Genomic DNA, 26,222 nt, shown 5'->3' on the forward strand with positions numbered 1-26,222 from the left:
TGTGACACAGGTGTGACACAGGTGTGTGACACAGGTGTGTGACACAGGTGTGACACAGGTGTGACACAGGTGTGACACAGGTGTGTGACACAGGTGTGTGACACAGGTGTGACACAGGTGTGACACAGGTGTGACACAGGTGTGTGACACAGGTGTGTGACACAGGTGTGTGACACAGGTGTGTGACACAGGTGTGACACAGGTGTGACACAGGTGTGTGACACAGGTGTGTGACACAGGTGTGTGACACAGGTGTGACACAGGTGTGACACAGGTGTGACACAGGTGTGTGACACAGGTGTGACAGAGGTGTGACACAGGTGTGTGACACAGGTGTGTGACACAGGTGTGACACAGGTGTGACACAGGTGTGTGACACAGGTGTGACACAGGTGTGTGACACAGGTGTGTGACACAGGTGTGACACAGGTGTGACACAGGGGTGACACAGGTGTGTGACACAGGTGTGTGACACAGGTGTGACACAGGTGTGTGACACAGGTGTGTGACACAGGTGTGTGACACAGGTGTGACACAGGTGTGACACAGGTGTGTGACACAGGTGTGTGACACAGGTGTGACACAGGTGTGACACAGGTGTGACACAGGTGTGTGACACAGGTGTGACACAGGTGTGTGACACAGGTGTGTGACACAGGTGTGACACAGGTGTGACACAGGTGTGACACAGGTGTGTGACACAGGTGTGACACAGGTGTGTGACACAGGTGTGACACAGGTGTGACACAGGTGTGACACAGGTGTGACACAGGTGTGTGACACAGGTGTGTGACACAGGTGTGACACAGGTGTGTGACACAGGTGTGTGACACAGGTGTGACACAGGTGTGACACAGGTGTGTGACACAGGTGTGTGACACAGGTGTGTGACACAGGTGTGACACAGGTGTGACACAGGTGTGTGACACAGGTGTGTGACACAGGTGTGACACAGGTGTGACACAGGTGTGACACAGGTGTGTGACACAGGTGTGACACAGGTGTGACACAGGTGTGACACAGGTGTGACACAGGTGTGTGACACAGGTGTGACACAGGGGTGTGACACAGGTGTGTGACACAGGTGTGACACAGGTGTGACACAGGTGTGACACAGGTGTGACACAGGTGTGTGACACAGGTGTGTGACACAGGTGTGTGACACAGGTGTGACACAGGTGTGACACAGGTGTGTGACACAGGTGTGTGACACAGGTGTGACACAGGTGTGACACAGGTGTGACACAGGTGTGTGACACAGGTGTGTGACACAGGTGTGTGACACAGGTGTGACACAGGTGTGACACAGGTGTGACACAGGTGTGTGACACAGGTGTGTGACACAGGTGTGACACAGGTGTGTGACACAGGTGTGTGACACAGGTGTGACACAGGTGTGACACAGGTGTGACACAGGTGTGTGACACAGGTGTGACACAGGTGTGACACAGGTGTGACACAGGTGTGACACAGGTGTGTGACACAGGTGTGACACAGGGGTGTGACACAGGTGTGACACAGGTGTGTGACACAGGTGTGTGACACAGGTGTGACACAGGTGTGACACAGGTGTGACACAGGTGTGTGACACAGGTGTGTGACACAGGTGTGACACAGGTGTGACACAGGTGTGTGACACAGGTGTGACACAGGTGTGACACAGGTGTGACACAGGTGTGTGACACAGGTGTGACACAGGTGTATGACACAGGTGTGACACAGGTGTGTGACACAGGTGTGACACAGGTGTGACACAGGTGTGACACAGGTGTGACACAGGTGTGACACAGGTGTGTGACACAGGTGTGTGACACAGGTGTGACACAGGTGTGACACAGGTGTGACACAGGTGTGTGACACAGGTGTGTGACACAGGTGTGACACAGGTGTGACACAGGTGTGACACAGGTGTGTGACACAGGTGTGACACAGGTGTGACACAGGTGTGACACAGGTGTGTGACACAGGTGTGTGACACAGGTGTGACACAGGTGTGACACAGGTGTGTGACACAGGTGTGACACAGGTGTGACACAGGTGTGTGACACAGGTGTGACATAGGTGTGTGACACAGGTGTGTGACACAGGTGTGTGACACAGGTGTGACAGAGGTGTGACACAGGTGTGACACAGGTGTGTGACACAGGTGTGACACAGGTGTGACACAGGGGTGACACAGGTGTGTGACACAGGTGTGACACAGGTGTGTGACACAGGTGTGACACAGGTGTGTGACACAGGTGTGTGACACAGGTGTGTGACACAGGTGTGACACAGGTGTGACACAGGTGTGTGACACAGGTGTGACACAGGGGTGTGACACAGGTGTGTGACACAGGTGTGTGACACAGGTGTGTGACACAGGTGTGACACAGGTGTGACACAGGTGTGTGACACAGGTGTGACACAGGTGTGTGACACAGGTGTGACACAGGTGTGACACAGGTGTGTGACACAGGTGTGACACAGGTGTGACACAGGTGTGTGACACAGGTGTGACACAGGTGTGTGACACAGGTGTGACACAGGTGTGTGACACAGGTGTGTGACACAGGTGTGTGACACAGGTGTGACACAGGTGTGACACAGGTGTGTGACACAGGTGTGTGACACAGGTGTGTGACACAGGTGTGACACAGGTGTGACACAGGTGTGACACAGGTGTGTGACACAGGTGTGTGACACAGGTGTGTGACACAGGTGTGACACAGGTGTGACACAGGTGTGACACAGGTGTGTGACACAGGTGTGTGACACAGGGGTGACACAGGTGTGTGACACAGGTGTGACACAGGTGTGACACAGGTGTGTGACACAGGTGTGTGACACAGGTGTGACACAGGGGTGTGACACAGGTGTGTGACACAGGTGTGACACAGGTGTGTGACACAGGTGTGACACAGGTGTGACACAGGTGTGTGACACAGGTGTGTGACACAGGTGTGACACAGGGGTGACACAGGTGTGTGACACAGGTGTGACACAGGTGTGACACAGGTGTGTGACACAGGTGTGACACAGGTGTGACACAGGTGTGACACAGGTGTGTGACACAGGTGTGACACAGGTGTGTGACACAGGTGTGACACAGGTGTGACACAGGTGTGACACAGGTGTGTGACACAGGTGTGTGACACAGGTGTGACACAGGTGTGTGACACAGGTGTGACACAGGTGTGTGACACAGGTGTGACACAGGTGTGACACAGGTGTGACACAGGTGTGTGACACAGGTGTGTGACACAGGTGTGACACAGGTGTGTGACACAGGTGTGACACAGGTGTGTGACACAGGTGTGTGACACGGGTGTGACACAGGTGTGACACAGGTGTGTGACACAGGTGTGACACAGGGGTGTGACACAGGTGTGACACAGGTGTGACACAGGTGTGTGACACAGGTGTGACACAGGTGTGTGACTCAGGTGTGTGACACAGGTGTTACACAGGTGTGACACAGGTGTGACACAGGGGTGTGACACAGGTGTGACACAGGTGTGACACAGGTGTGTGACACAGGTGTGACACAGGTGTGTGACACAGGGGTGACACAGGTGTGTGACACAGGTGTGTGACACAGGTGTGACACAGGTGTGTGACACAGGTGTGTGACACAGGTGTGACACAGGTGTGACACAGGTGTGACACAGGTGTGACACAGGTGTGTGACACAGGTGTGTGACACAGGTGTGTGACACAGGTGTGACACAGGTGTGACACAGGTGTGTGACACAGGTGTGACACAGGTGTGTGACACAGGTGTGTGACACAGGTGTGACACAGGTGTGTGACACAGGTGTGACACAGGTGTGTGACACAGGTGTGTGACACAGGTGTGACACAGGTGTGACACAGGTGTGTGACACAGGTGTGACACAGGTGTGACACAGGTGTGTGACACAGGTGTGACACAGGTGTGTGACACAGGTGTGACACAGGTGTGACACAGGTGTGACACAGGTGTGTGACACAGGTGTGTGACACAGGTGTGACACGGGTGTGACACAGGTGTGACACAGGTGTGACACAGGTGTGACACAGGTGTGTGACACAGGGGTGACACAGGTGTGTGACACAGGTGTGTGACACAGGGGTGACACAGGTGTGTGACACAGGTGTGTGACACAGGTGTGACACAGGTGTGTGACACAGGTGTGACACAGGTGTGACACAGGTGTGTGACACAGGTGTGTGACACAGGTGTGACACAGGTGTGTGACACAGGTGTGTGACACAGGTGTGTGACACAGGTGTGACACAGGTGTGACACAGGTGTGACACAGGTGTGTGACACAGGTGTGACACAGGTGTGTGACACAGGTGTGTGACACAGGTGTGTGACACAGGTGTGACACAGGTGTGACACAGGTGTGTGACACAGGTGTGTCCCAGCTGTCGGAGTGCCCCCCGGCGGGCACTGCGCATGCGCACAGTTCGGTTCCATCCCCGTCTCTATGGTCCTGTGTGCGGCCGGAGCGGCGCGCGGGAGGGGCGGTACCGGAAGTGACGTCTCACTCATCCTCAGGGAGGCGGAGAGGCCGCTGTGAGGCGGGAGCGGCGGCGGCGGCGGGAGCGGCGGGTGAGGGCTGCGGTGGAAGGGTGGGCACGGCTCGGGGCTTCGGCCGCGGCGTACTGGGCTGGCACGGTGCCTTCCCGGTGGGCTGGGCATCTTCGGGGTTGTCGTGAGGCGCGGTCGCGGCGCCAGGCCCTGCCCGGCCTGGGCGGCCCGTGGTGGGGAGGTGGGGCCGGGGGTGGCTCTGAGGGGGCAGCGCTGGGGGCGGCTGGGTTTAACTGTGGGGGGGGGCGTGCTTTAACTGGGGGGACCGTGCTTTAACTGGGGGGACCATGCTTTAACTGGGGGGACCATGCTTTAACTGGGGGCCCGTGCTTTGCTCCTGGGGCCCGCGTTTAGTTGTGGGGGTCTGTGTTTATATATGGGGGCCTGTGCGTACCTATGGTGATGTCCTGTGGACATGCCCTGTGTTTATCTGTGAGGGGCTTCTGTCTGGTTATGGGGGGGTCTTGTGTTTTGAGGTTCCCTGTGTTTATCCATGGGGGGTTCCCCGTGTTTATCCATGGGGGGGGGTTCTCTGTGTTTATCCATGGGGGGTTCTCTGTGTTTATCCATGGGGGGGTTCCGTGTGTTTATCCATGGGGGGTTCCCCGTGTTTATCCATGGGGGGTTCCCCGTGTTTATCCATGGGGGGGGTTCCCCGTGTTTATCCATGGGGGGTTCCCTGTGTTTATCCATGGGGGGGTTCCCTGTGTTTATCCATGGGGGGATTCCCCGTGTTTATCCATGGGGGGTTCCCCGTGTTTATCCATGGGGGGGGGTTCTCTGTGTTTATCCATGGGGGGGTTCCGTGTGTTTATCCATGGGGGGGTTCCCCGTGTTTATCCATGGGGGGGTTCCCCGTGTTTATCCATGGGGGGTTCCCCGTGTTTATCCATGGGGGGGTTCCCCGTGTTTATCCATGGGGGGGTTCCCCGTGTTTATCCATGGGGGGATTCCCTGTGTTTATCCATGGGAGGGTTCCCTGTGTTTATCCATGGGGGGGTTCCCTGTGTTTATCCATGGGGGGGTTCCCTGTGTTTATCCATGGGGGGTTCCCCGTGTTTATCCATGGGGGGTTCCCCGTGTTTATCCATGGAATTTTCTCGATGTTTATCCATGGGGGGGTTCCCTGTGTTTATCCATGGGGGGGTTCCCTGTGTTTATCCATGGGGGGGTTCCCTGTGTTTATCCATGGGGGGGTTCCCTGTGTTTATCCATGGGAGGGTTCCCTGTGTTTATCCATGGGGGGGTTCCCTGTGTTTATCCATGGGGGGGTTCCCTGTGTTTATCCATGGGGGGTTCCCCGTGTTTATCCATGGGGGGTTCCCCGTGTTTATCCATGGAATTTTCTCGATGTTTATCCATGGGGGGGTTCCCTGTGTTTATCCATGGGGGGGTTCCCTGTGTTTATCCATGGGGGGGTTCCCTGTGTTTATCCATGGGAGGGTTCCCTGTGTTTATCCATGGGGGGGTTCCCTGTGTTTATCCATGAGGGGGCTCCCCGTGTTTATCCATGGAGTTTTCTCGATGTTTATCCATGGGGGGTTCCGTGTGTTTATCTATGGGGGGGGTTCCCCGTGTTTATCCATGGGGGAGGGGGTCCCTGTGTTTATCCATGGAGTTTTCTCTGTGTTTATCCATGGGATTCCCTGTGTTTAACCATGTGGGATCCCCCTCTTTTCACCTTGTGAGGCCCCTATGTTTACCCACGGGGCAGGTTGAGTTTACTTGTGGTAGGTCCATGTGTTTACAATATTTGGGATCCCTCTGTGTTTTCCTGCAGCCACCCAATCCAACCTCGGGATGGTTTAATTTTTATTTCCATTCAAACATAGATTTATTGGTTTTTTGGTTGGTTTTTTTTTTTCTAAAAGGAGGCTGTTGTTTTTAGAAAGGATCCACGTGAGGCGATGATGTGAGCTGAGCTCTTTGCCATGTTTCCTAAGGGAGATTGAAAAGAAAACAGGAAATGGAATGAAGTTTTAGTTTTCTTGTGGGTACCCAGGGATGTGTTATCTGTGTTTTGAGAGTGCTCTTTATCAGCCATCTCCTTGGAATGCAGACATTGTCATCATGGGTTAATATAAACACACAGCCACAGGAAGGAGAGGAGGCTGCTCCTGAGGAATTGATGGCTTTGTGACCAAATTCAGTGTTTTCTTCCCTTTGAAGCATCCCAGTTTCAGGCCTGTGAAAGTTGGGGGAAGTGAGATTTTTTTTTCCTCCTCCAGGTTATTTTTTTTCCTTGCGTTTTTTTCCAAGAGGCTCAGCTTGCAGAGAATCCAGCTACCTCTTCCAGAACTGTGATTTATACATGGATGTTGATCTCCCTGGGCTGTCTCCCGTGTTTCTTTGTGCTGCTCACAGTAAATATCAAACGTTCTCCCTCTTTGATTGCAGCATGAAAGGCAAACCTACACATTTAGGAGCTTGTCATGTCTCTTGTTCTCCGTGGTGCTTGTGAGCCTGTCACTGAGAAATCTCAGATCAAAGGAGCTCTTTAGCTGCTTCCAGGAGTGCTGGAAACATCTGTCTAAACAAATTGGAGTTTTTCCTCCCTGGTTCTGACAGAACTCGAGTGCTGGGAAGGAGAGCAGCTATTTTTTAATTAATTTCTCTAATTGTGGCAGTGATGCTAACGCTGCCTCTGCAGAGCATGGATGCTTTTGTCCTGGATTCCAGTTTTGGGGGATTTTCTCCCCTTTCTGTGTCTCTCTGTTGGTTAGGCTTCCCCTCCTGCCCTGTATCTCTGTTCCCTTCAAGATTTTGGTTTTCATTTGCACGTGCAGAGATCAATCCTGAATATTCACAGAAGCTGTTCTGCCCCAGTGTCCATCTGCCAAAACTTGAAGGAGAGAAGTGAAGATAAATTCCCAGTTTGAAATCACAGGGAGTGTTGCCTTTTTCCCAGCCTGGAAGTGAAACTCGAGATAATTTTAGTGAGGAGATAACATAAGAGCAGATCTTTATGGGAAGGCCCTCAGGGGCTTTTGTGGACATCTTCCTTATATTACCTCATGTCTTGGTTTAGGGTAAATTTGGGAGGAAACTTTCAAAGGGGTCCTTTTGGAAAGTGGATTTCAGTGGATCTTCTCCCAACTGGTTTGGGAAAAGATTTCCTTGGAGAAAAGTGGAAACAAATTCTTTATTTAACAAGCAAAGTATTTGTAATAATAATGATAATAATAGAATAATATTAAACAAAAAAGTTTTGGTTGTTTCGCAGAGATGGTAAATTCAGAAAGTCTTTGTTGTGGGGTGTAGCTCAGCTCACTCAGTCTCTTATCAGTTCCTCTTGAGCTGGAAAATGCTACATTCTGGGTCCTGGTGGGCCACAGGTGTGAGCTCCTGGTGTTTTAATTACTAAAATTATCTCGAGTTCCATTTGCAGGTTGGCAAAAAGGCAACAGGAGAATATCCACAGGCAGGACGAAACACTAAACATTTCTCTTGGAGGCATCGTCCTTGAATCCAGGCAGTGGAACAAAGATCTGCAGTGCAGTGGGGGAGGCAAAGCCCCATGCAGGGATTCACACTCTGGTTGGGATCCTTAGGATGTTATTTGCTGCCCACAAAGGAGAGAGGAGCCTCCAGAGCTGGCACCTGGGAGGGAGGCAGGGCTGTGGGTGCGCTGCTGCCCACTGAGGTTTGTGCATCTCGTTCCAGGCAGGCTCCTCACAGCAGCTCTGTGCCACAGCCATGGCCACGGACTGGCTGGGCAGCATCGTCTCCATTAACTGTGGAGAGAGTTTGGGAGTGTACCAGGGCAGAGTGTCTGCTGTGGATCAGGTCAGCCAGACCATCTCCCTCACACGGCCCTTCCACAACGGCGTCAAATGCCTCGTGCCAGAAGTCACCTTCAGGTTAGTGCTTGTCTTTCCCCCACTGCCTTGAATGGGTTTTTCCCCTCAGACTTGACCTCTTGGCCCTAAATTTCCTTGCTGCTGCTGAGTGCCTCTGGTGTTTGTGTTAGTTTGTGTGCAGGAGATTAATTCCTGGCTTGGATCCTAGAGTTGGAGTGGCTCGGGGATTATTGTGGGGTCAGACCGTGTGTGGATGCAAATATACATTTCTCTTTTATTGTAAATTATTTTTTATTTATATTCTGTTCTGTTGTAGCAGAGGGGACTGATGTGCTTTTTTTAAAGCTTTGCCCTCTGCAGTTCTTTCCCACCAGTTCCTGGTAACACTGGGCTTAAAAAATATAAATAGGAGTCACTCCTCACTGCACGTTTTTCTGTTCCCTGGAATGTTGTAGTTAAGGCTCTGAGTCACTCATTTTTCAATAACATAGACTCCACAAAGTCAATACTCTTTTAATTGATTTTTTTTTTTTCCCCTTGGATTTTGAAGAGAGACAGTGGGGGAAGACAACAGCCACATCCTGCCAGGGGATGTGGGGAGGTCCCTCTGCTCTCATATCCCACTTGGACAAATGCTGAGTTAAAACTAGAAGAGCCTAATTCCCGATGTATTTCTTGCAGTCAGTGCAAATGGAAGTCTTTATAATCACTCCTTTGTTTTCTTTTGGCTTGTGCCCAGTGCTAGATCAGTTTTCTTTATCCTTTTTTTCAAATGGGAAGTATTGTCCTTGTCGGAGCATGAGCTGCACTAATCTGAGGGTAGCTTTCTGCAGAAATGGATTAAAAGTAATAGTAGCCTCAGGGCCGAGAGCAATTAATTAGCTAGAAACTGTTAAATTAATGCAGATTTCTGCAAAGATCTGGACCAGTTGCTTCCATTTTTTTTGCATGACCGATTCCTGTTTCAGCTACAGAACCTTTCAAACAAAATCCAGGTGCAGCGCAGGAATACTGAAGTGGTTATTTTGAAGACTTGCTGTTGCAGTTGAACATTTTGATGTCTGTGGAAATGCCCTTTATGTCTGAGTATTAAAACCCTTTTATTCCTTTTTTGCTATTGATAACAGCATCAGAACAATCCCATTGGACAATGATGTTTTTTTCCCTCAGAAGTCTTTTTTTTTCTGCCAGGGTGTGTGCTAGATTCCTGCTTTTCTGGTGCTGTTTTTAGGGCAGGTGACATCACTGAGCTGAAGATCCTGGAGATCCCGGGGCCGGGGGACAGCAGACAATGCGGGGACTCCCAGCAGATGGACACGGCCATCCCGGGCGTGGGCTGCCAGGTGGGGCCCAGCCAGAACGGCACCGGCAAGGTGCTGAAGAAACCCATGTCCAGCAGTGCCCCACAGAACATCCCCAGGAGGACAGACATGAAGAGCCAGGACATTGTCATCTCCCCACAGCAGCAGTGCTCCAAGAGCTACATGGATCGACACATGGAAACGCTGAGCCAGTCCAAAGGATTCCGCCGCAGGCACAATTCCTGTGAGTGTGGGGGTATCCTGGAGCTTTCCTGCTCCACCGGCTTCCCTTTTTCACCAGACTTTGGTGGAAACTTCCCCTGGCCCACCTGTGGGCTATTTTGAAATACAATATATTTCTAAGCCCACCTGAAAGCTGGCTGTAGTCAGCTGGGGGTTGGTCTCTTTTTCCAGGCAACAGCTGACAGAACGAAAGGTCTTAAATTTAAGGTTGGATATTGGGAAGAAGTTTTTTTTTGCTGATAGAGTGCTGGATTTGTCTGCCCAGGGAGGTGGTGGATGTGTTTAAAATAAGATTGGATGTGGCACTCGGTGCCGTGGTCTAGTTGAGGTGTTAGGGGCATGGGTTGGACTCAAAGGTCTCTTCCATCTTAGTGATTCTGTCTATGTAGAAAATGTCTAATGCCAGTTCCAAAGGTTTCCTCGTTTTGCAATCTTTCCTGCTTGAAGATCTCCCAGCCTTATCCTCTGAAAGGAGCTGCAAACAAGCTGCAATATTATCCTCAGGTGAGAGGAGAACACAGTGGGTTGTAGCAGCTCAGTGTTGAGTTTGCAAGGATCCTCAAGGAAAAGTGGAAGAAACGTGCAGTGAGACTTTCCCCCACTGCTTTGTCTTTCAGGATTTTAAGACTTCCTGAGGCAGCAGTGAGAGTTCAGTATTAATGGCTTTTTTTTTTTTCCTGCTTAATTTAATCTCTTGCTTTTTTAATCTCCCCAAGCTTTTCTCTTTAAGGTTTCTATACCCATAACCTATTATAACATCACCCCATGCATAATTATGGATGGGTTTTGGCTGTATTGTTAAAAATACAAATTAACGAGGGTGATGTAAGATACAATCAGAGCATCCCAAAGTCACACATCCTTTATTTATATTTCTCTTGATACAATCTTCAAAACTGGGCCAGAATTGGCTTTGTTCACTTTTTTTCTCAAAGCCCCCTAAGCTATCTTCCTTTCCAGAGCCTCGTAATCCAGTTCCTGAAATGTCAGTGTATATCCATCCAATATTTCCATGACTTCAATTCTTTTCCCCCCTCGCAGTTAGAAAAGAAGCAAAGCAAGGTGGGCCAGGCCAGTTAAACAGGCGTGGTTTTGGGGAGGAATTCCTAGACCTCTGCAAGTCTTTCTCCCCCACCAGCAGCTGGGTTATTTTCACCCCTTCCAGGCTGTGTGGTAGATTTGGGGTGAGCGGAGAGCTCACCCCAAACAGCTCGTGCTGGGTTTACATGAGCACAGCAGGTCGCTTTTACAGACTTGGAGGCAGGTTGAGCAGGGTCCTAAGTGTGTGGATTGTTAACTTGGGTGGAATTGGGAATACAGGAGGTAGAGAAGGGATGTATCCTGTGAAATGTGTGTATTTGGAGGGTAGGGAGAGTGATGTTTTTGAAGTTGAGCCTGGCTTTGTGCAGGTGGTGGGTGCAGGAGTCCAGGGAGGAATGGGCTGAGATTTCATCCAGAACTTGGGTCCTACAGCTGAAAGTTGACCTCTTGTTGGCCTCTAGCGTGCCAAGTCAGGGCCAGAATTCCCCTTTGGAGCGCTTCAGTGACAGGAATCAATAAACCACAAACACCAGCGCAGGTTTCCCAGCCATGGGTCCGCTGCCGTGCTGGCACCGGGCTCGTGGTGCCAGGGCTGGCAGCAAACCCTCCCACAGGGATCTCTCAGGAAGGCAGCCAGCTCGCTGGAGACTTTGTTTGCTGGTGTGTTGTACATGAAAGGGTTGTTATTCCTTAGAAACAAAAAAAGCCCAGCAAGGGTTGTTTATCTTGTGAGGGAGATGCTTTTCTGTGTGGCACAAGGCTGCCAGCTCAGAGTGGAGCTGCTCTCCTCATGCAGGGTTACAGGCACTGGAAGCTGTGACCCAAAAGCAGCTGGAATTTGAGATCTGCCTTTCTGCAGCCTGACTTTGCTTTCCTCCCTTTTTTTGGCTCTTTTCTTCTCCCTCGTTTTTTCCTGTCTAGAAAGCTCCTAACTTTGCTCCCAGCTGGTTGGAGGCCTGTGCCATGTTGTGTGTGACTTCTGTTAGGGGGCTGTGGGGCAGTCAGGGCAGAGCTGGGTGGGTCAGCAGCACTGCAGAGCTCACACTCCTCGGGATGGATTAGGGAGCTGCCCACCACCTTGTGTTGGGGTGGGCTCCTGGCTCCCATTCTTTGTGGCTGCAGGGAGCTTTGCAGCTCTTGTTCTCCAGCTTTTTTGGTGAAGCTCTTTATTCCATCAGCATTCCACGCTCACATCAGCTGCTCCTGTCCCACTGGACACACACTCTGAGTTTTGGGTCAGCTCAGGGGAGTGTGGAGCTGTTTGCAGAGGGGTCTGGCAAGGAGTGTGTCAGGAACAGCCTGAGCTGGCCAAGCTCTTGACACGGACACAAGGAGCAGGCTTGGTTTGCCTTTGTGGCAGTGCAGGCTCCAGCTTGTCCATCTGAACCCTGAGAGTCCCCTGGCTTCTGCTTGAGCTGCAGTTCCTGAACGCTGGGAGAACTCGGGTCTGTCGTGTTTGCATTTCTCATCTTCCTCCTTCAGAGCAGCAGCTGTGGCTGTGATTCCCCCAGCAGTGGCAGTTTAGTTCCAAAACAAATCCTGTCCAATTTTGTGTCACCTTTGCTTTGGGAGCCCTTTATGGGGGACAGAGTGGAAGTTGTTACCAAAAAACCTTTCAAAACCACGCACATAAATGAATGGTTGCAGTGTGCCAACTGAAATTCTCCCTCCTGGGAAGCCTTACCCTTTCCTCTCTCCTAAATCCTGTTTTGTCACTGCAGTGCTGGAACTCTGCTGTCTGTCACCAAAAGGTGCATTATCACAGTGTTTGGTTTGTTTGTTTTTTCCTTAAGGGGGATGGATATTCTGCAAAGCCTGGCAGATTTGGAATCTTGCTGTGGGGACTGGGAAAGCTTTGAGGGTAGTTTGTCCAGGAAAACCAAGCCCCACACTGTCTGAAATAAATCCTTGCTGGGGCAGTGCATCTCTGACTGGGAATAAACCAGGTACACATCCTTAGCAAGTCACATTTCAGCATGACTGGAGTTAGATGTGCCGAAACTGAACTCCTAAGGGGACAGGTGACTTGAAGGGTGCTTGTGGAGTTTGTGCCCGTTGCAAATCTTTTGGGATGTTTGAAAGTCTCCTTGAATGGCTTGAAATTCTTTGTGTTACCAAGTGGATTCTCTCAAACTCATTTGTCTAAATCCCTCACAAAGGGGACTGTGTTAAATAACAGGAAATGGTTTATTAGAGCAAGCAGTCTGGCTTGATAACTTACTCCATCTGTTGGACACTGTAGGTGATTCCTGTAGCTGCAGGAATTGGCCTGAAATATTTCCTAGTAATTGCAAATGTAACACTGGCAATGACAAACAATAATATTGTCTGGACCCCAAGAACCAAGGAAGAAATAAGCAAGTAAAGGATGTGTTCACCTCGTAATTGTGTATTTGCATCAGTTCTTAATCTCCAGCCCTAAGCAGGAGATTTTCATCAGTCCCACTCCAGAGAATTTGGGCTTTCCCAATGACTTGTGATTGGAAGGAAGTGTATTCTGAAATACAAGGTAATGGATGAGGAGGAGAGTGAAACAGGAATGAGGCAGTGGACTGTGTGTCATATCACAGAAACTACATCAAGGTTGAGGGAAAAGAGATCCTTTATATTCAGGGCTTGCAGTTCTCCCTTAAGGATCATTAATATGGAAGAAAACACACACAGTAGTTTCTGAAATTACGGGAATTCCAAAGAAGGGCTTGGGTCACACACCTGCCTGAACACGGACTGAGGACAGGAGGAAAACTCCTAGGTCACAGCTGATAACTTTGGCACTGATGTGACACTGGGATGAAATAAGACCTGGAGAAACACCTCTTGCTACTGTGGGCAAGCCTGTTTTTCTAACCTGGCTGATGGGAAGTCCCTGAAAGTCTCTTTGCTGATGCTGTTGTTCTGTTTTCTGCTGGCTTAGCTGAGCGTGAGTAGTGCCAAGGATGAGCTGCACAGCGAGTTTCCTTTGAGTGGCGTGGACTATAGGCAGGAACTCCCCTCTCCTGCAGAATGTGCTGAGAAGGTGCCTTTCCCCCTTTTAGGCCACACTCTCAACTTGTTTTTCTTTTGGCTTAGGGTCATCCAGCAGCCGCCACCCGAACCAGGTGACCCCGAAGAAGAGCGGCCTGAAGAACGGGCAGATGAAGAGCAAGGACGACGAGTGCTTTGGGGACGATATCGAGGAAATCCCAGACACCGATTTCGATTTCGAGGGCAACCTGGCTCTCTTTGACAAGGCAGCTGTGTTTGAAGAGATCGAGACTTACGAGAGGAGGAGCGGCACCCGCTCCCGAGGGACCCCCAACGAGAAACCCGCCCGCTACCGGCACGATGAGAACATCCTGGAGTCGGAGCCCATCGTCTACAGGAGGATTGTGGTACCCCAGAACCCTAACAAGGAATTCTGCACGGGTATGGCCCCCTCCCTTCCTGATAAGGACCCAAACTGCTGCTTTTGGGGGCACACATGGTGGATTTTTGCTCCAGCTTAATGTGGTCCAAGCAAGAGTGTTGTTCACGTAAGGTTGAATTTGTGTGTCCACACACAGCCTTTCTTTGCAGTGTTTCTGAGATAAATACTCAGAGAGGCCAGCGAGGTAAGTGGAATGAAGCCGGTGGTTGGGAACTGAGTAAGAGGTGTTTGAATCCTTGCTTTGATTTCAGCAGCCTGGTGAACCCATGTGGACTCCAGAGGGATGGGCTCAGGATTTGTGCTTTCATGGTTTCAGAGGGTTTCCTGTGCTTCTGGCACTCCTTGGGTCGTAGTTCTCTGTTTCTGTGTGGGTTTAAATATAGTTCACGTAACAAGAACTTGTGGCACATTTAGCTCCAGATTCCAGCTAACTTCAGTCTCCGTGGGATATCTTGCCTTTGATTTTAAGCACTTGTAAAATGTAGGAGTGAGGGAAATTTGGCATTCCAGGAGCGTTTCCTTTTCCACATCAGAATAAAATCAGATGTCAGCTCTTCTTGCATGGACTCAAACCAACTGATATTCTGCTGGCCTGAGCAGAAGTGTGAGCAGCTCCTTGGGCTGTCATTCGCTCTCTGCCTGGAAATTCCATCTGGGGTGTGAAACGCTTCAGGGGAGGAAGCTGATGGGTTTGTAATGATTTGCTGCTTTTCAATTTGGAAAAGTCCTTTTTTTTTTAATGGTTGTGGTGTATAACAATGTCCTAGTTCTCCATTTCTGTCATTCCTCTTCCTATTGTTCCTTTCTGCTCTCGGGTGAGAGGAGAACACAGTGGGTTGTAGCAGCTCAGTGTTGAGTTTGCAAGGATCCTCAGGGAAAAGTGGAAGAAACGTGCAGTGAGACTTTCCCCCACTGCTTTGTCTTTCAGGATTTTAAGACTTCCTGAGGCAGCAGTGAGAGTTCAGTATTAATGGCTTTTTTTTTTTTTTTTCTGCTTAATTTAACCTCTTGCTTTTTAAATCTCCCCAAGCTTTCGGCATCTCTTTGTGGAAGGAGCCGCACTGATTATCCGTGTGCCCTGTGAATAAGCACCTCGTCATTTTCTGTGTGGTTTCCTGTCTATCTTTGGGGGTTTTTTCAAATTTTCTACTTGTCAATCCATCTTCCAGCTGGCTTGTTTGAGGGGAGACAGGGCCTCTGTGGATGTCTAGTCTGAAACAAAAACTAAGCCACTGTTGGCAGCCAATCTGAGCAGGATGGCTGATAGGGGATTCTAGCAGCAGAATTCCTGGGAGGAAAACTGCCATGCAATGAGCAGCAGTGAGTAAATTCAGGGATGAAAATTCAATCCTGTTTGCTGCACTCCCAATCCCTTTGTTTAGCAGCTGGAGGGAGGATGTTGAGCTGTAGGCAGCCTCTGCCTCTCAGTGGCTCAGAGAGCAGCTGGCAGCTGATTGAACGAGTGCCAAGAGCTCCAAAAGCCTTGATTTTGGATGTATATGTGGCAGGATTCTCCCTGCAGAGTTTTTTCTGGTTTCCTAAGGGAAGGTCTCCTTGCAAAAAGCACTTCCTAGATATGACAAAGCACTTCTTTCTCCTGTTTGTTTTTTGGTTTTTTTTTTTACCCTGGGCTGATCTGAGAGATGATTGTGTTAATAGAGCCCTGTCTGAGACAGTGATTCTCTGTCTGCTGCAACAGCACAAAACTAATGCTGGAGATTGGCAGGGAGTTCATATCCAGCTCCTGGCACTGTGGGATCCCTGTCTCTGCATCCCTGCTTGCTTTTTTATGCCATGGAGGTGGGGAATAACCAGGATGGTGCAGAGTAAAAGCAAACTGCTGATGTCGGCTTTGAGTCAGTCTTTTGAGCTCCCCAAAGGACTCATCTGCAGGACTTCCAGCCTGGGATTTTATTTTATTGCTGACTGAAATAACTTGGTGTGTGTAGGATAAATATTTCAGTCCGCTGGGATGGTTTTGTAGAGCCAGGCTGTCAAGTAAAACACTTCTGAAACAATCCTGTGTTTTAGAAGTATGCAGGGAATGAAGAACGTAGGAGTCTGTTCCAACCAAAAGTGAAAACCTGGAGCTAACAGAACTTACCAGGTGATTGTGACTGAGCTAAGCCCATCCCTGGCACTCCACATGTGAATCCTTCCTAAGTACATCATCAGTCTTCACTGGTTTGGGCTGGCTGCTGTTGATCTGTCTCTTTATTTACTGGGAAATGCAACTGTTTAGCAAATACTGCCTCCCTGGAAAGGCTGATCCTTGCATGAGGTGTGAGCTGTCATTTTCTACTTCCAGAGAATTTAAATGTGTGCTGGCTCAGGTCTGCCTCTGTTCCTCCTGTTGGCACTAAAACTCCTGTGTTTGAGCATCTCTGTGTTTTGGGAGCAGGTGCTTCAGCAAAGCCAACACTGTGCAGGAGCGTTGGAGCTCAGAGGAGTTTGCAGCAGGGTCTGTTCTTCAAACAACCCTTTTTCTTCACAAAAAAGGAGGTGGTGACGGAAAACAGGCAGAGCTTTGTGCCAGGATCAGGGCTCAGAACCGAGGCTGGGTGTGCTCTGTGAGGGTGATGCCCACGGTGTGGCTTTTCCTTTGGAGTGCCCTGTCCTTGGCTGACTTTTCTCCCCTTTTAGCTCTTCCACGGCTGGATGTGAGTATTGAATGTGTGAGCTGGGCTGGGCTGCTTTGAGTGCAAATGAAGTTTTCTTCAGGAGCAAACAAGGTGGGGCAGAGTCCCTTTGTCCCTCTGGCAGTTTTTTTGCTCAGCTGGAGGGAATTGTGCACTAATGCTGGGAGAGGATCACGCTTGGAAGGTCAGCCAGAGCTCCGGGCGGGATTTGCCGTAATTAAAAACGATGATTAACAAAAGCAGCCCTTAAGGTTGTGTTGTTTGAGGGGCAGCAAATGTGTTTTACTGGTGGTTCCAGCTTTAGCATCAGCAGAAGGCAGCAGGGAATGTCCCCTGTGCCTGGTGTGGACAAGAGCTCCAGACCAGTGAAGCTGTCACACTGTGAGGCTTTGGACCTGGGACTGGGATCTGGGATTATTCATTGCCAAAGGAAAGAGTTGATGATGTTAAGACAGCTTGCAGGAGATCCTGAGTCCAGTTCCACCTGATCCATTCATTGCCTGGGTTTATTTTGGCAGTGAACTGGAACTGGAGAGCTGCTGAAATAGCCAAAGGTAAAAGATGGGACCCAACACCCGAGTTCCTCTAGCATCAACTCTCTCCTTTTTCCCTGCCACTGCAAGCTTGGGAAGCATTTGGGAATCCCAGCAGCATTGTGGGGCTTGTTTGGGGAAAAAACTCATAATTCTTCAACTTCTGGAGAGTTAACTCAGCTCTTGTGCTGGCAGAGGATGTTTTTATCCACCCAGTGTCACCCTGCGTGTCACAAAACTGTTCAGGCTATATCTGCCTTGCGGGTTGGGTTTTGGTCTTTTTTTTTTCCCAGGCAGCTGTAAAATACATTTATTTAATATTAAAAGGCCTGGGCTAATTTATTTTATTGCCTTCATTAGCACACAATAAAGATGCCCTGTCCAAGCCAAACACAGTTAAAGTTGGCAGGGCTTCAGTTTTGTGGCAGTGGTGTTATTGTTTGTGGGTTTACACGTTGCCTCCTCGATTGCCCTCCCTGGGCCTGCTTTTGTTGAGCCAGTCTGACTGGTTGGACCTTGCATGAGGGTGAAAAGGGAAGTTCTCCTGGCATTTCAGCCTGCTCCTGAGAGGGAGCAATTAGGACAGGCTGGTGTGCTAAATGCCAGTTTGTCCTTGCTCCCAGTAACCCCCTCAGATTAACCCACTGGTGGCAGCCAGCCCACGGTAAACACAGTTTTCCTAAAGCTGCTGGTTGAGGGAAGGATGTGGAGGGGACAGAGGAGATCTGTGCTAAATTGGGTTCATGTGGAGCGCAGGTTGTCTGCTTTGTCCTTCTAGTTCGGGGAGTTGGTGCAGAGTTTAAGCAGGGGATTCATGGGTGGTTCAGATGGAGCCAAAACAGAGTTTGGGAGCTGCCATTTTTGGGGTCAGCAGATGATGCTGGGAGAGATCCCAAACTCGGGTCACTCATTCCAAATATTCCCTGAAGCTTGACAACAAGCAGAGACAGAGCTGTGAGGGGCAGCGTGGCAGAGCGGGGCTGGGGCACAGGGCAGGTTTGTGGCTGGGGCACAGGGCAGGGCTGGGGCACGGGGCAGGTTTGTGGCTGGGGCACGGGGCAGGGCTGGGGCACGGGGCAGGTGCGTGGTTGGGGCACAGGGCAGGGCTGGGGCACGGGGCAGGTGCGTGGTTGGGGCACGGGGCAGGTGCGTGGTTGGGGCACGGGGCAGGTGCGTGGCTGGGGCATGGGGCAGGTGCGTGGCTGGGGCACGGGGCAGGTGCGTGGCTGCTGGGACAGGCCCAGGGTTATTCCTGCTGGGACTCCAGCAGCGCTCAGGCTGTTATCAGCAGTCTGGCATGGCTGATAACACGGCTGCCGGCCTGGCCCCGCAGCCTGGGAGCGGAGGTGACCTCATCAGGCCCTCTCTGACTGCAAATACCTGGCTGGTGAGGCCAGGAATGAAATCCAGGAGGACTCAGCAGTGTCTGCTCTGCTGCATTTTGCTGTGCCCCTGCAGGGACAGCTCTGGGCCGATGCTGAAAACCCCAGGATGTGCAAAACCTTTCGTTTCCGCCAGAGCTTGACTTGGTGGTTGGTGACTGGGGCACCGTGGGGAAATACAGCTGAGCAAATGATTCCTCACAGCTCAAATCCACGCCGCTCTTCTCATTTGCAGGTGGCCCTTGGCTGTGAGAGAACTGGTTCTCATTGCATTTGCTGTGTGCAGAGGAGCCCAGGCCCACGAGGAATGGCTGGGTTTCCTGCCGGGGCAGATGCATGAGCACTGCCTGTGCCCCTCGGAGCGTTCCCACCGGCCCTCTCACATTCCCGCGGCTCTTTCCCAGCAGCACAGGCAACCCCAGCCCAGCTGGGCTGCCAGGAGCACCCAGGGGCCCACTGTCACCCCTAGTTCAGGGCAGAGGGGCCAGGGGGAGCGTGAGGGTGACCCAGGGCTTCTGAGCACTGGGGAAGCTGAGAGATGTTGATGGAGGGACTGAGTTTGGACTTTCTGACCTGATGTTTCCTGCTTTTAATCTTTCAGCTTTTTGCTCCATGGTGCCTGACTCCTGTGCACCTCCTTTGCCTGTCTCAGGGTGGGAGCTGCTGGACTCAGCTGGGGTTCCTGGGAAGAGAAGGAGCTGGGAGCTCCTCCTGCTGCAGCTGTGCTCCAGCTCTGTGGCCATCCCATAAAGGGGTGGCACAGGTTGTCCAGAGAAGCTGTGGCAGTCCCTGGATCCCTGGAAATGTCCAAGGCCAGGCTGGGCAGTTCTCAGCACTTGACAAACCCTCCCTTGTTTCTTTTCTCTTGATCCAAATGCTGGAGCATTTCCCAGCTCGCTAGCCCAGTCCACCTGGGAGGTGTTTTTCTGCAGAGTTTATTCTTGGAGCATTTCCCTGCTGCTTCCAGCTGTTGTGTCTGGAGCAGCCCTTCTGCCATGGGAACACCTACCAGCAAATGGGGGATGGCTTGTTTTGCTGCGATCTGTGGGATTCTGGGGACCAGTGGCAGGAAGCATAAAACATCCTGGCTTTTTTTGGCACTTCCCAACTGCTCTTCTTATTTTCACAGTGTTCAGCAGCGCTTTATGATGGCTTAAAGCACTGTTGGCCTGGAGACCATTAAGAAAAGCCTTAATATTCCATCTGTAAATTCCAAAGGCCTTCTCAGCCCTCGTGTTACTAAAATTTCTCACAGAACTTTTGTGGCACTGCTATTTTAAGCCAGCAGTTGGGTTTAGCTGTCTCTGCTTCACTGAAAAATAATTTGGATTCATTTGGCGGCCTGGGAAGGAGCGTGGGTGAACAGCTAACGAGTCTTTTCACTGCCACTGTTTGGAGGTGTCTGACTGTCCCCGTTTGTGCCTCCCTCCCCTGTTTCTGACCCCTAGACTCGGGGCTGGTGGTCCCCAGCGTGTCCTACGAGCTGCACAAGAAGCTGCTGGCGGTGGCCGAGAAGCACGGGCTGACCCTGGAGAGGAGGCTGGAGATGACAGGGGTGTGTGCCAGCCAGATGGCCCTGAGCCTCCTGGGGGGGCCCAACAGGTACAGCTGGTGCCTCTGGGGGGTGGCAGGGGGCTGGCAGAGCCCTCTCAGCTCGCTGCTGCCGAGGGGCTTCCTTTTGGCTCTTGACTCGCAGAGCTGAGCTTTTCCTTCCCCTTTCCTGGGAGTTGCTCGGAGAGCTGAGCTTTGCACTGGTGCTGCCTGAGGTGGTTGGAGCAGAATATGCCACGAGCTCCTTTCTGCACAGAAAAGAACCTTTCCTTTGCTGTTGTGGCCCATTACAATTTCACAGCGTCAATAAAAGCAGAAAGGCAGCGCACAAAAATGGCACTTCACGGATTTTTGCCAGGCTAACTCAGCTTTTCAGGCATCTGCAGCTCACCTGAGCACATCCTGCTCTTTGGGAGGGCTCTTTGGAATGCACTCAGTGCCTTTTGCTGACTCTGAAGAGCTCTGCTTCCGTGGCTGTTGGTGGGGGAGCAGGAACTGCACCTGCACCTTTGTGCTGTTGATAGCTGCTCCTGATTTTTGATATTTGATATTTGCTCTCCAAACAAAAGGTTCATTCCCTTCAGTCTCCACTGGTTATTCAGGAGCTTTAGCAGGACCTGATCACTTGATGGGGAGCACTAAGGGATGACGCACAGGCAGCTGAAATTCCTGCTGCAAGCCCTGATGGCTTCCAAATTAATTTCGTTGTGCAGTTGATGAAGCTTAGGGAGTAGAGATCATCTTTCTTTTTTAATTGTGACTCCTCTGATGGGGAAACTTACCTCAAATTTTTAGCTTTCTTCTACAATCCTTGGGACCTTGTGCTCTGAGCTGTGGATACAGAGAAATCCTGAAGGGAAGGGGAAGAGAAGGCTGGAACAATCTTCAAGTATCTGAAGGGGCCTACAAGGAAACCAGAGAGGGACTCGTCATCAGCAGCTTAAAGGGGGGAAATTTAGGTTAAATATGTGGAAGAAATTCTTCCCTGTGGAGATGCAGAGTCCCTGGCACAGGGTCCTCAGAGCAGCTGTGGCTGCCCCATCCCTGGGAGTGTCCCAAAGCCAGATCGGACAGAACTTGGAGCAGCGTGGGACAGTGGAAGGTGTCCCTGGCCACATGGGTGACCTTCAGGCTGCCTTCCACCCAAACAAGTCTGAGATTCTCTGAACCTGCAAGCGGAGCAGCATCAGCACCACTAAAGGATGTGGGTTCCTTCTTGAGAGCGATGGCAGATTTGCAGAACACCTGGCAATTTGCATCTTACTGATTGTTGTGGTTTTTTTTTTGTTGTTTTTTTTTTTTTAAGTTTGGTTTTCTCCTGCAGGAAGAAGGTAAGAGACTTTGGCCTTTACTCACAGTCCCTTTTTTTTCCTGCCTCTGTTTCAGGCTGAACCCCAAGAACGTGCACCAGCGGCCCACGGTGGCGCTGCTCTGCGGCCCCCATGTGAAGGGAGCCCAGGGCATCAGCTGCGGCCGCCACCTCTCCAACCACGACGTCCACGTCATCCTCTTCCTCCCCAACTTCGTCAAGATGCTGGAATCCATCACCAACGAGCTGAACCTTTTCAGCAAGACACAAGGCCAGCAGGTGTCCAGCGTCAAAGGTGAGCAGCCTGGCTTCTGCGGGGAGCAGGGCTGGCTTCTGCCCGCTGCCCTGGCACCATCTAGTGGCACTGGCACGCCTGGGTGGCTGCCAGCAGCTGCAGGGACAGCAGGCACTCCGAGCCTCCACAGAGGAGCGCTTGTGCTGCCACAGATGTTTCCGGTGGGAAGAGCTGCCGTATGGAGCTGCTCTGGTAGGAGAAGGGGCTGCCTTGTTCAGCGTGTTGGAGCTGGGTGGGAATGAGTGTCCAGCTGCTGCTGGAGCAGGAGCCAGCTCTGCTGAGCCACTTCCAGCAGCTGTCAGGATTCCCCTCTCGGTATTCCCTGGAATAAACAGCTCCTGGGAGAGTGCTGGCTTCTGCTTGGCACTTCACCAGTCGTTTTCCAAGCTGCTGCATTTGAACTTCTGGGGGGAAACAAAGCTGGGAGTTTGGGCTGTGCTGTGCTGACAGAGCTACTTGTCTATTCTAAAACATTGTAAAAGGCTGGCACAGGCTGCCCAGAGCAGCTCTGGCTGCCCCTGGAAGTGTCCAAGGCCAGGCTGGATGGGGTTTGGAGCAGCCTGGGACGGTGCAAGGTGTCGCTGCCCATGGCAGGGGGTGGGATGAGATGAACTTTAATGTCCCTTCCAAGCCAAACCATTCCATGTTTTTGCACCAAGGACTTTGTGATCCAGCAGGTGAGAGTGACAGAGCTCGATGGGGCAGGCAGCAGTGCAGCACAGTTGGTGTGTTCCAAAAACCAGCCTTATTTTCACCTTGTGGAATAGAAAATGGTCCTTTCTGATGGACAGAGCGCCCCACTGCTGCTCCCCTGGGCTGCCTGGATGGTGAGCTCAGCAGCACTGGGGCGGCTCACGTGCTGGTCACTGGGTGAGGGTTTGTACCTGTGAGGCTGGGGGTGTCCCCAGAGTGCTGAGGGGCTGTTCAGGATGGCTCTGTGACAGCAGGTGCAGCAAGAGTGGAGGCCAAGCCCCAAATCTGCCCGTGCTGCAGCTGGTTCTGTGTTTCTTGCAGACCTCCCAGACACTCCGGTTGACTTAGTGATCAACTGCCTGGATTGTCACGAAAATGCCTTTCTGAGAGACCAGCCTTGGTACAAAGCAGTGGTGGACTGGGCCAACCAGAACCGGGCCCCCGTGCTGAGCATAGACCCCCCCATCAGCGAGATGGAGCTGGGCATCGACGCCAAGTGGTCGCTGGCCCTGGGGCTGCCGCTGCCGCTGGGCGAGCGCGCGGGCCGCGTCTACCTCTGTGACATTGGCATTCCCCAGAAGGTCTTTCAGGAGGTGGGCATCAACTACCACTCACCCTTCGGCTGCAAATTCGTCATCCCCCTGCACTCCACTTAGAGCTGGTGCAGCCCCTGGCTCTGAAGGGAGAGAGGAGGAGCTCTGTGAAAAGCAAAAGCTGTGTGCTGGATCCCGGCCGGTCGACTCTGGTGACGCCTTAAAAAAAAGGATGTGAAGTTCTGGAGGGTTTGCCTTCTGGAAGAAACGTTGTGTATTTAAAAAGAAAAAAAATTGAATAATCGTAAAATGAAATGGAAAAAAAAAAACCCACAAAAAAAACCCAAACAAAAAAAAAGAAAAGGAGGAGGAGGAGGAGGAAGCGAATAGTTTCTGCAAAGCCGTTTTCGTTCTCTTGTGCCAAGGGATGAAGGAGCGTGCAGGACCATGGTGTCTGTCCCCTGCTGCTGCCCAGCCCTGGCTGGCATGTGGTACAAATAAGGGTGGTTTGGAGCTTTGAGACGTGTTTCTGGTCCTTCTGGTTGGATATTGCCAGCAGGGACATGCTGGGAACAGCCCCCCTCGATTGTGTAGAAATCCCTTGTGTCGAGGGAAAATCTCGTTTGGTTCCCGTTTTGTTTTTGACTGCCCCATCCCTGTTTTGTGTTCTGGAAGTGAGTTGTAGCTGCCTCTCCTTCCCATGCCCTCACGGAGTGGGTTCCCTGTTTGGAAAGCTTGTGTCAGGAGCCAGAGGCTCGCACATGCTCTGGGAACACTGCTGTCCTTCCTCAGCTAGGCCTTACTGCTTTTGTACTGTTGGCTTCTCTTTGTTCGCTTCGTGGCCAAAGCCCAGCTCTGTGGGGTGGAGGCCTGGTATGGAAAAGAACTTTTCCAGGATCCTCATGGGGTTTGGGGTTGTGTTCTTTTGTTCTTTCTCTGTGCTGCTGCAGGGCCAGGGCAGCAGGGTTGCTCTGGGTGCGGCGTGGTGCGGGTGGTGTTTGGGGTAAGCTCCCCTGTCCTCCCCTGCTACATTTGGTATGGTTTGGGAAGTGGCTGACAGATCTGTTCATTCCCTTTGGAATCAAAGCCTGTGGATGGGGTGGGAGCTCCTGGTTTTTGGCAGGAGAGGGCGTGCTGGGAGCCACTGTGCTCCTGGAGGGCTGTGGCAGAGGTGCTGGGAAGGATTTCCATCAGAAACCCGCTCTGGCCTCGGGCTGCTGTCCCGTGCCTGGCCAGAAACGTTGGATGATCCTTTCCCCTGTTCTTTCTGTCGGCCTGGGTGCAGTGCCCGGAACAGGCACAAGCTGAGGAAGCACCAGCTAGCTGGCTTTGGCAATCAGCTTGGGCACCCACCGTGCTGGTTCCGTGTGCCCCCGGAGCCGAGCACCAGGAGGTGCTGCCAGGCCGAGCTGCTCCTCAGGAGGAGCTGGGAATGTGAGCAGTGATGGGAGCTCACACTTCACCCGTCCCCAGGGCTCCCGCAGGCTCCTACAGCTCGCACAGCCCCGCTCTGGCATCGGGGAGAGCTCCAGGTGCTGCCTCTGGCCAGGGGAGCTGCACCCCTTGGGAGGCTGAAGCACAGGGACCAGTCTGGGGTGGCTCCAGTCCCAATCCCCAGCCCCACTTGTGCCCCGAGCTGGAGCTTTAGTCAGGCACTCCTCTTTCCTTTCCTCTGTCAGAACAAAGGCCAGGGCTATCAAAGGAGGAGGGAAGAGCCTTCCCTCTTGGAAAGAAGCAATTACTGGGTCTAGCCTGGGAGCGTGGAGCGCCGGGAAGGGCCCAGGAGGCTGCAGAGCAGCGGGCTCAGCCTGTCCCCCTGCACGTTGCCGTATCTACCTCAGCAGGAGCAGGGGCTGTGCCCTGGCTGGCTGCAGCCCTGGCTCCCTCAGCTGCTCTCGGACACTCGGCACTGCCGGCCTGGGGGGCTCTGCCCTCCGTCTTGGGGCCAGCTGCTGCGGCAGCACCGACCAGGCTGTGGTTCTGAGTGGCATAGGACAGCAGTGTGGTGGTATTCACAACACAAACACAAAGTTTCCCTCTGCCTGTTTTGGTTCTTCGGCTGTTTCCTCGGATCTTTACCCGGGAGCAGCAGCGGGTTAAAAAGGTTGTTGCTGTAGTCGGTGTTAGCTTTAGTCCCCTTATTTTCACTCTCTTTGCTCAAGACACTCAGTAGGAGACTTGCTGTTTCAATTTCTGCTTTCTGCAGGTTTTTCCTGCCCTTGCTGGGTTTGGCTGTTGGAACTGTAGCTTGTACACACGGAGCAGGAGCAGGGAGAGTCCAGGGTTGCAGCTGCCCTGCCTGGAAGGCACTGGAGCAGGTGCTGGTGCTTTTGCAAGGATGGAGCTCTGGGAAGCACCGAGGCCCTGGTTGTTGCCAGCCTTGAAACGGTTCCCCAGGTTGAACTGAAAAATAAAGTGAAGAGTGTTGCACAAAGAGGAGGGTTCAGCCCCTGCTGTAAGGAACGGGATTCCTGACCCCAAATCCGTGCAGGGTTCAGGGCATGGCAGGCAGTGGGGCTGTGCTCACTGGCTGCTGAATTTGGGTATTTGGCTGTACTTCCCTGCACAGGCAGGTGTTTCCTGGCTTCACATACCTGGAAGGGGAGGTCTCAGTTCTGGAGCACTCAGAGACCCAGACCAAGGTCTGGGTGTTTTTGTGGCCGGCCCCCACGGTGCCAGAGTTCATTCTGAGAAGGGAGCACTGTTGTAGCTGTGTTTGGGCTTGCTCCTACCCCCACCTGCCCCAGCAGCAGCACGGGAGCTGCCCCCGGGCGCTGCTCCGGGCCCGCTGTGGTGACAGGTGACAATCGCTGCGCTGTGGCACTGCTTGGTGACCCCATTTGTGACCTGATGTTTGTAACGACCAATTCCTGCCACTGCGGGGGACAATGCCCTGAAATAAAGTGCAACTCTCTATGTGTGTGCTACTGTGTGCAGC

General features: G+C 52.0%; 1 protein-coding gene across 3 annotated transcripts; it reads left to right on the plus strand.

The window, feature by feature from the left end:
- The first annotated feature begins 4,489 nt into the window (after window positions 1-4,489).
- EDC3 (enhancer of mRNA decapping 3) lies at window positions 4,490-26,206 on the plus strand. 3 transcript variants are annotated; one of them, XM_088062998.1, is made up of 7 exons: window positions 4,490-4,579; window positions 8,222-8,418; window positions 9,590-9,903; window positions 14,013-14,348; window positions 20,352-20,505; window positions 21,841-22,058; window positions 23,073-26,206. In XM_088062998.1, the coding sequence occupies exons 2-7, from the start codon at window positions 8,255-8,257 to the stop codon at window positions 23,405-23,407; spliced, it is 1,521 nt and encodes a 506-aa protein (XP_087919124.1). In that variant the 5' UTR covers window positions 4,490-4,579; window positions 8,222-8,254; the 3' UTR covers window positions 23,408-26,206. The 3 variants fall into 3 exon arrangements, with proteins under 3 accessions (XP_087919124.1, XP_005521429.1, XP_087919125.1); XM_005521372.3 differs by having other exon boundaries at window positions 4,530-4,579; window positions 8,226-8,418; XM_088062999.1 differs by lacking the exon at window positions 4,490-4,579 and adding an exon at window positions 4,590-4,599 and having other exon boundaries at window positions 8,226-8,418.
- Window positions 26,207-26,222: the final 16 nt, after the last annotated feature.

The sequence above is a fragment of the Pseudopodoces humilis genome, chromosome 16, assembly GCF_049639895.1.
Source record: "Pseudopodoces humilis isolate 2021_Gansu_Grassland_sample_001 chromosome 16, ASM4963989v1, whole genome shotgun sequence".
Classification (NCBI taxonomy): domain Eukaryota; kingdom Metazoa; phylum Chordata; class Aves; order Passeriformes; family Paridae; genus Pseudopodoces; species Pseudopodoces humilis.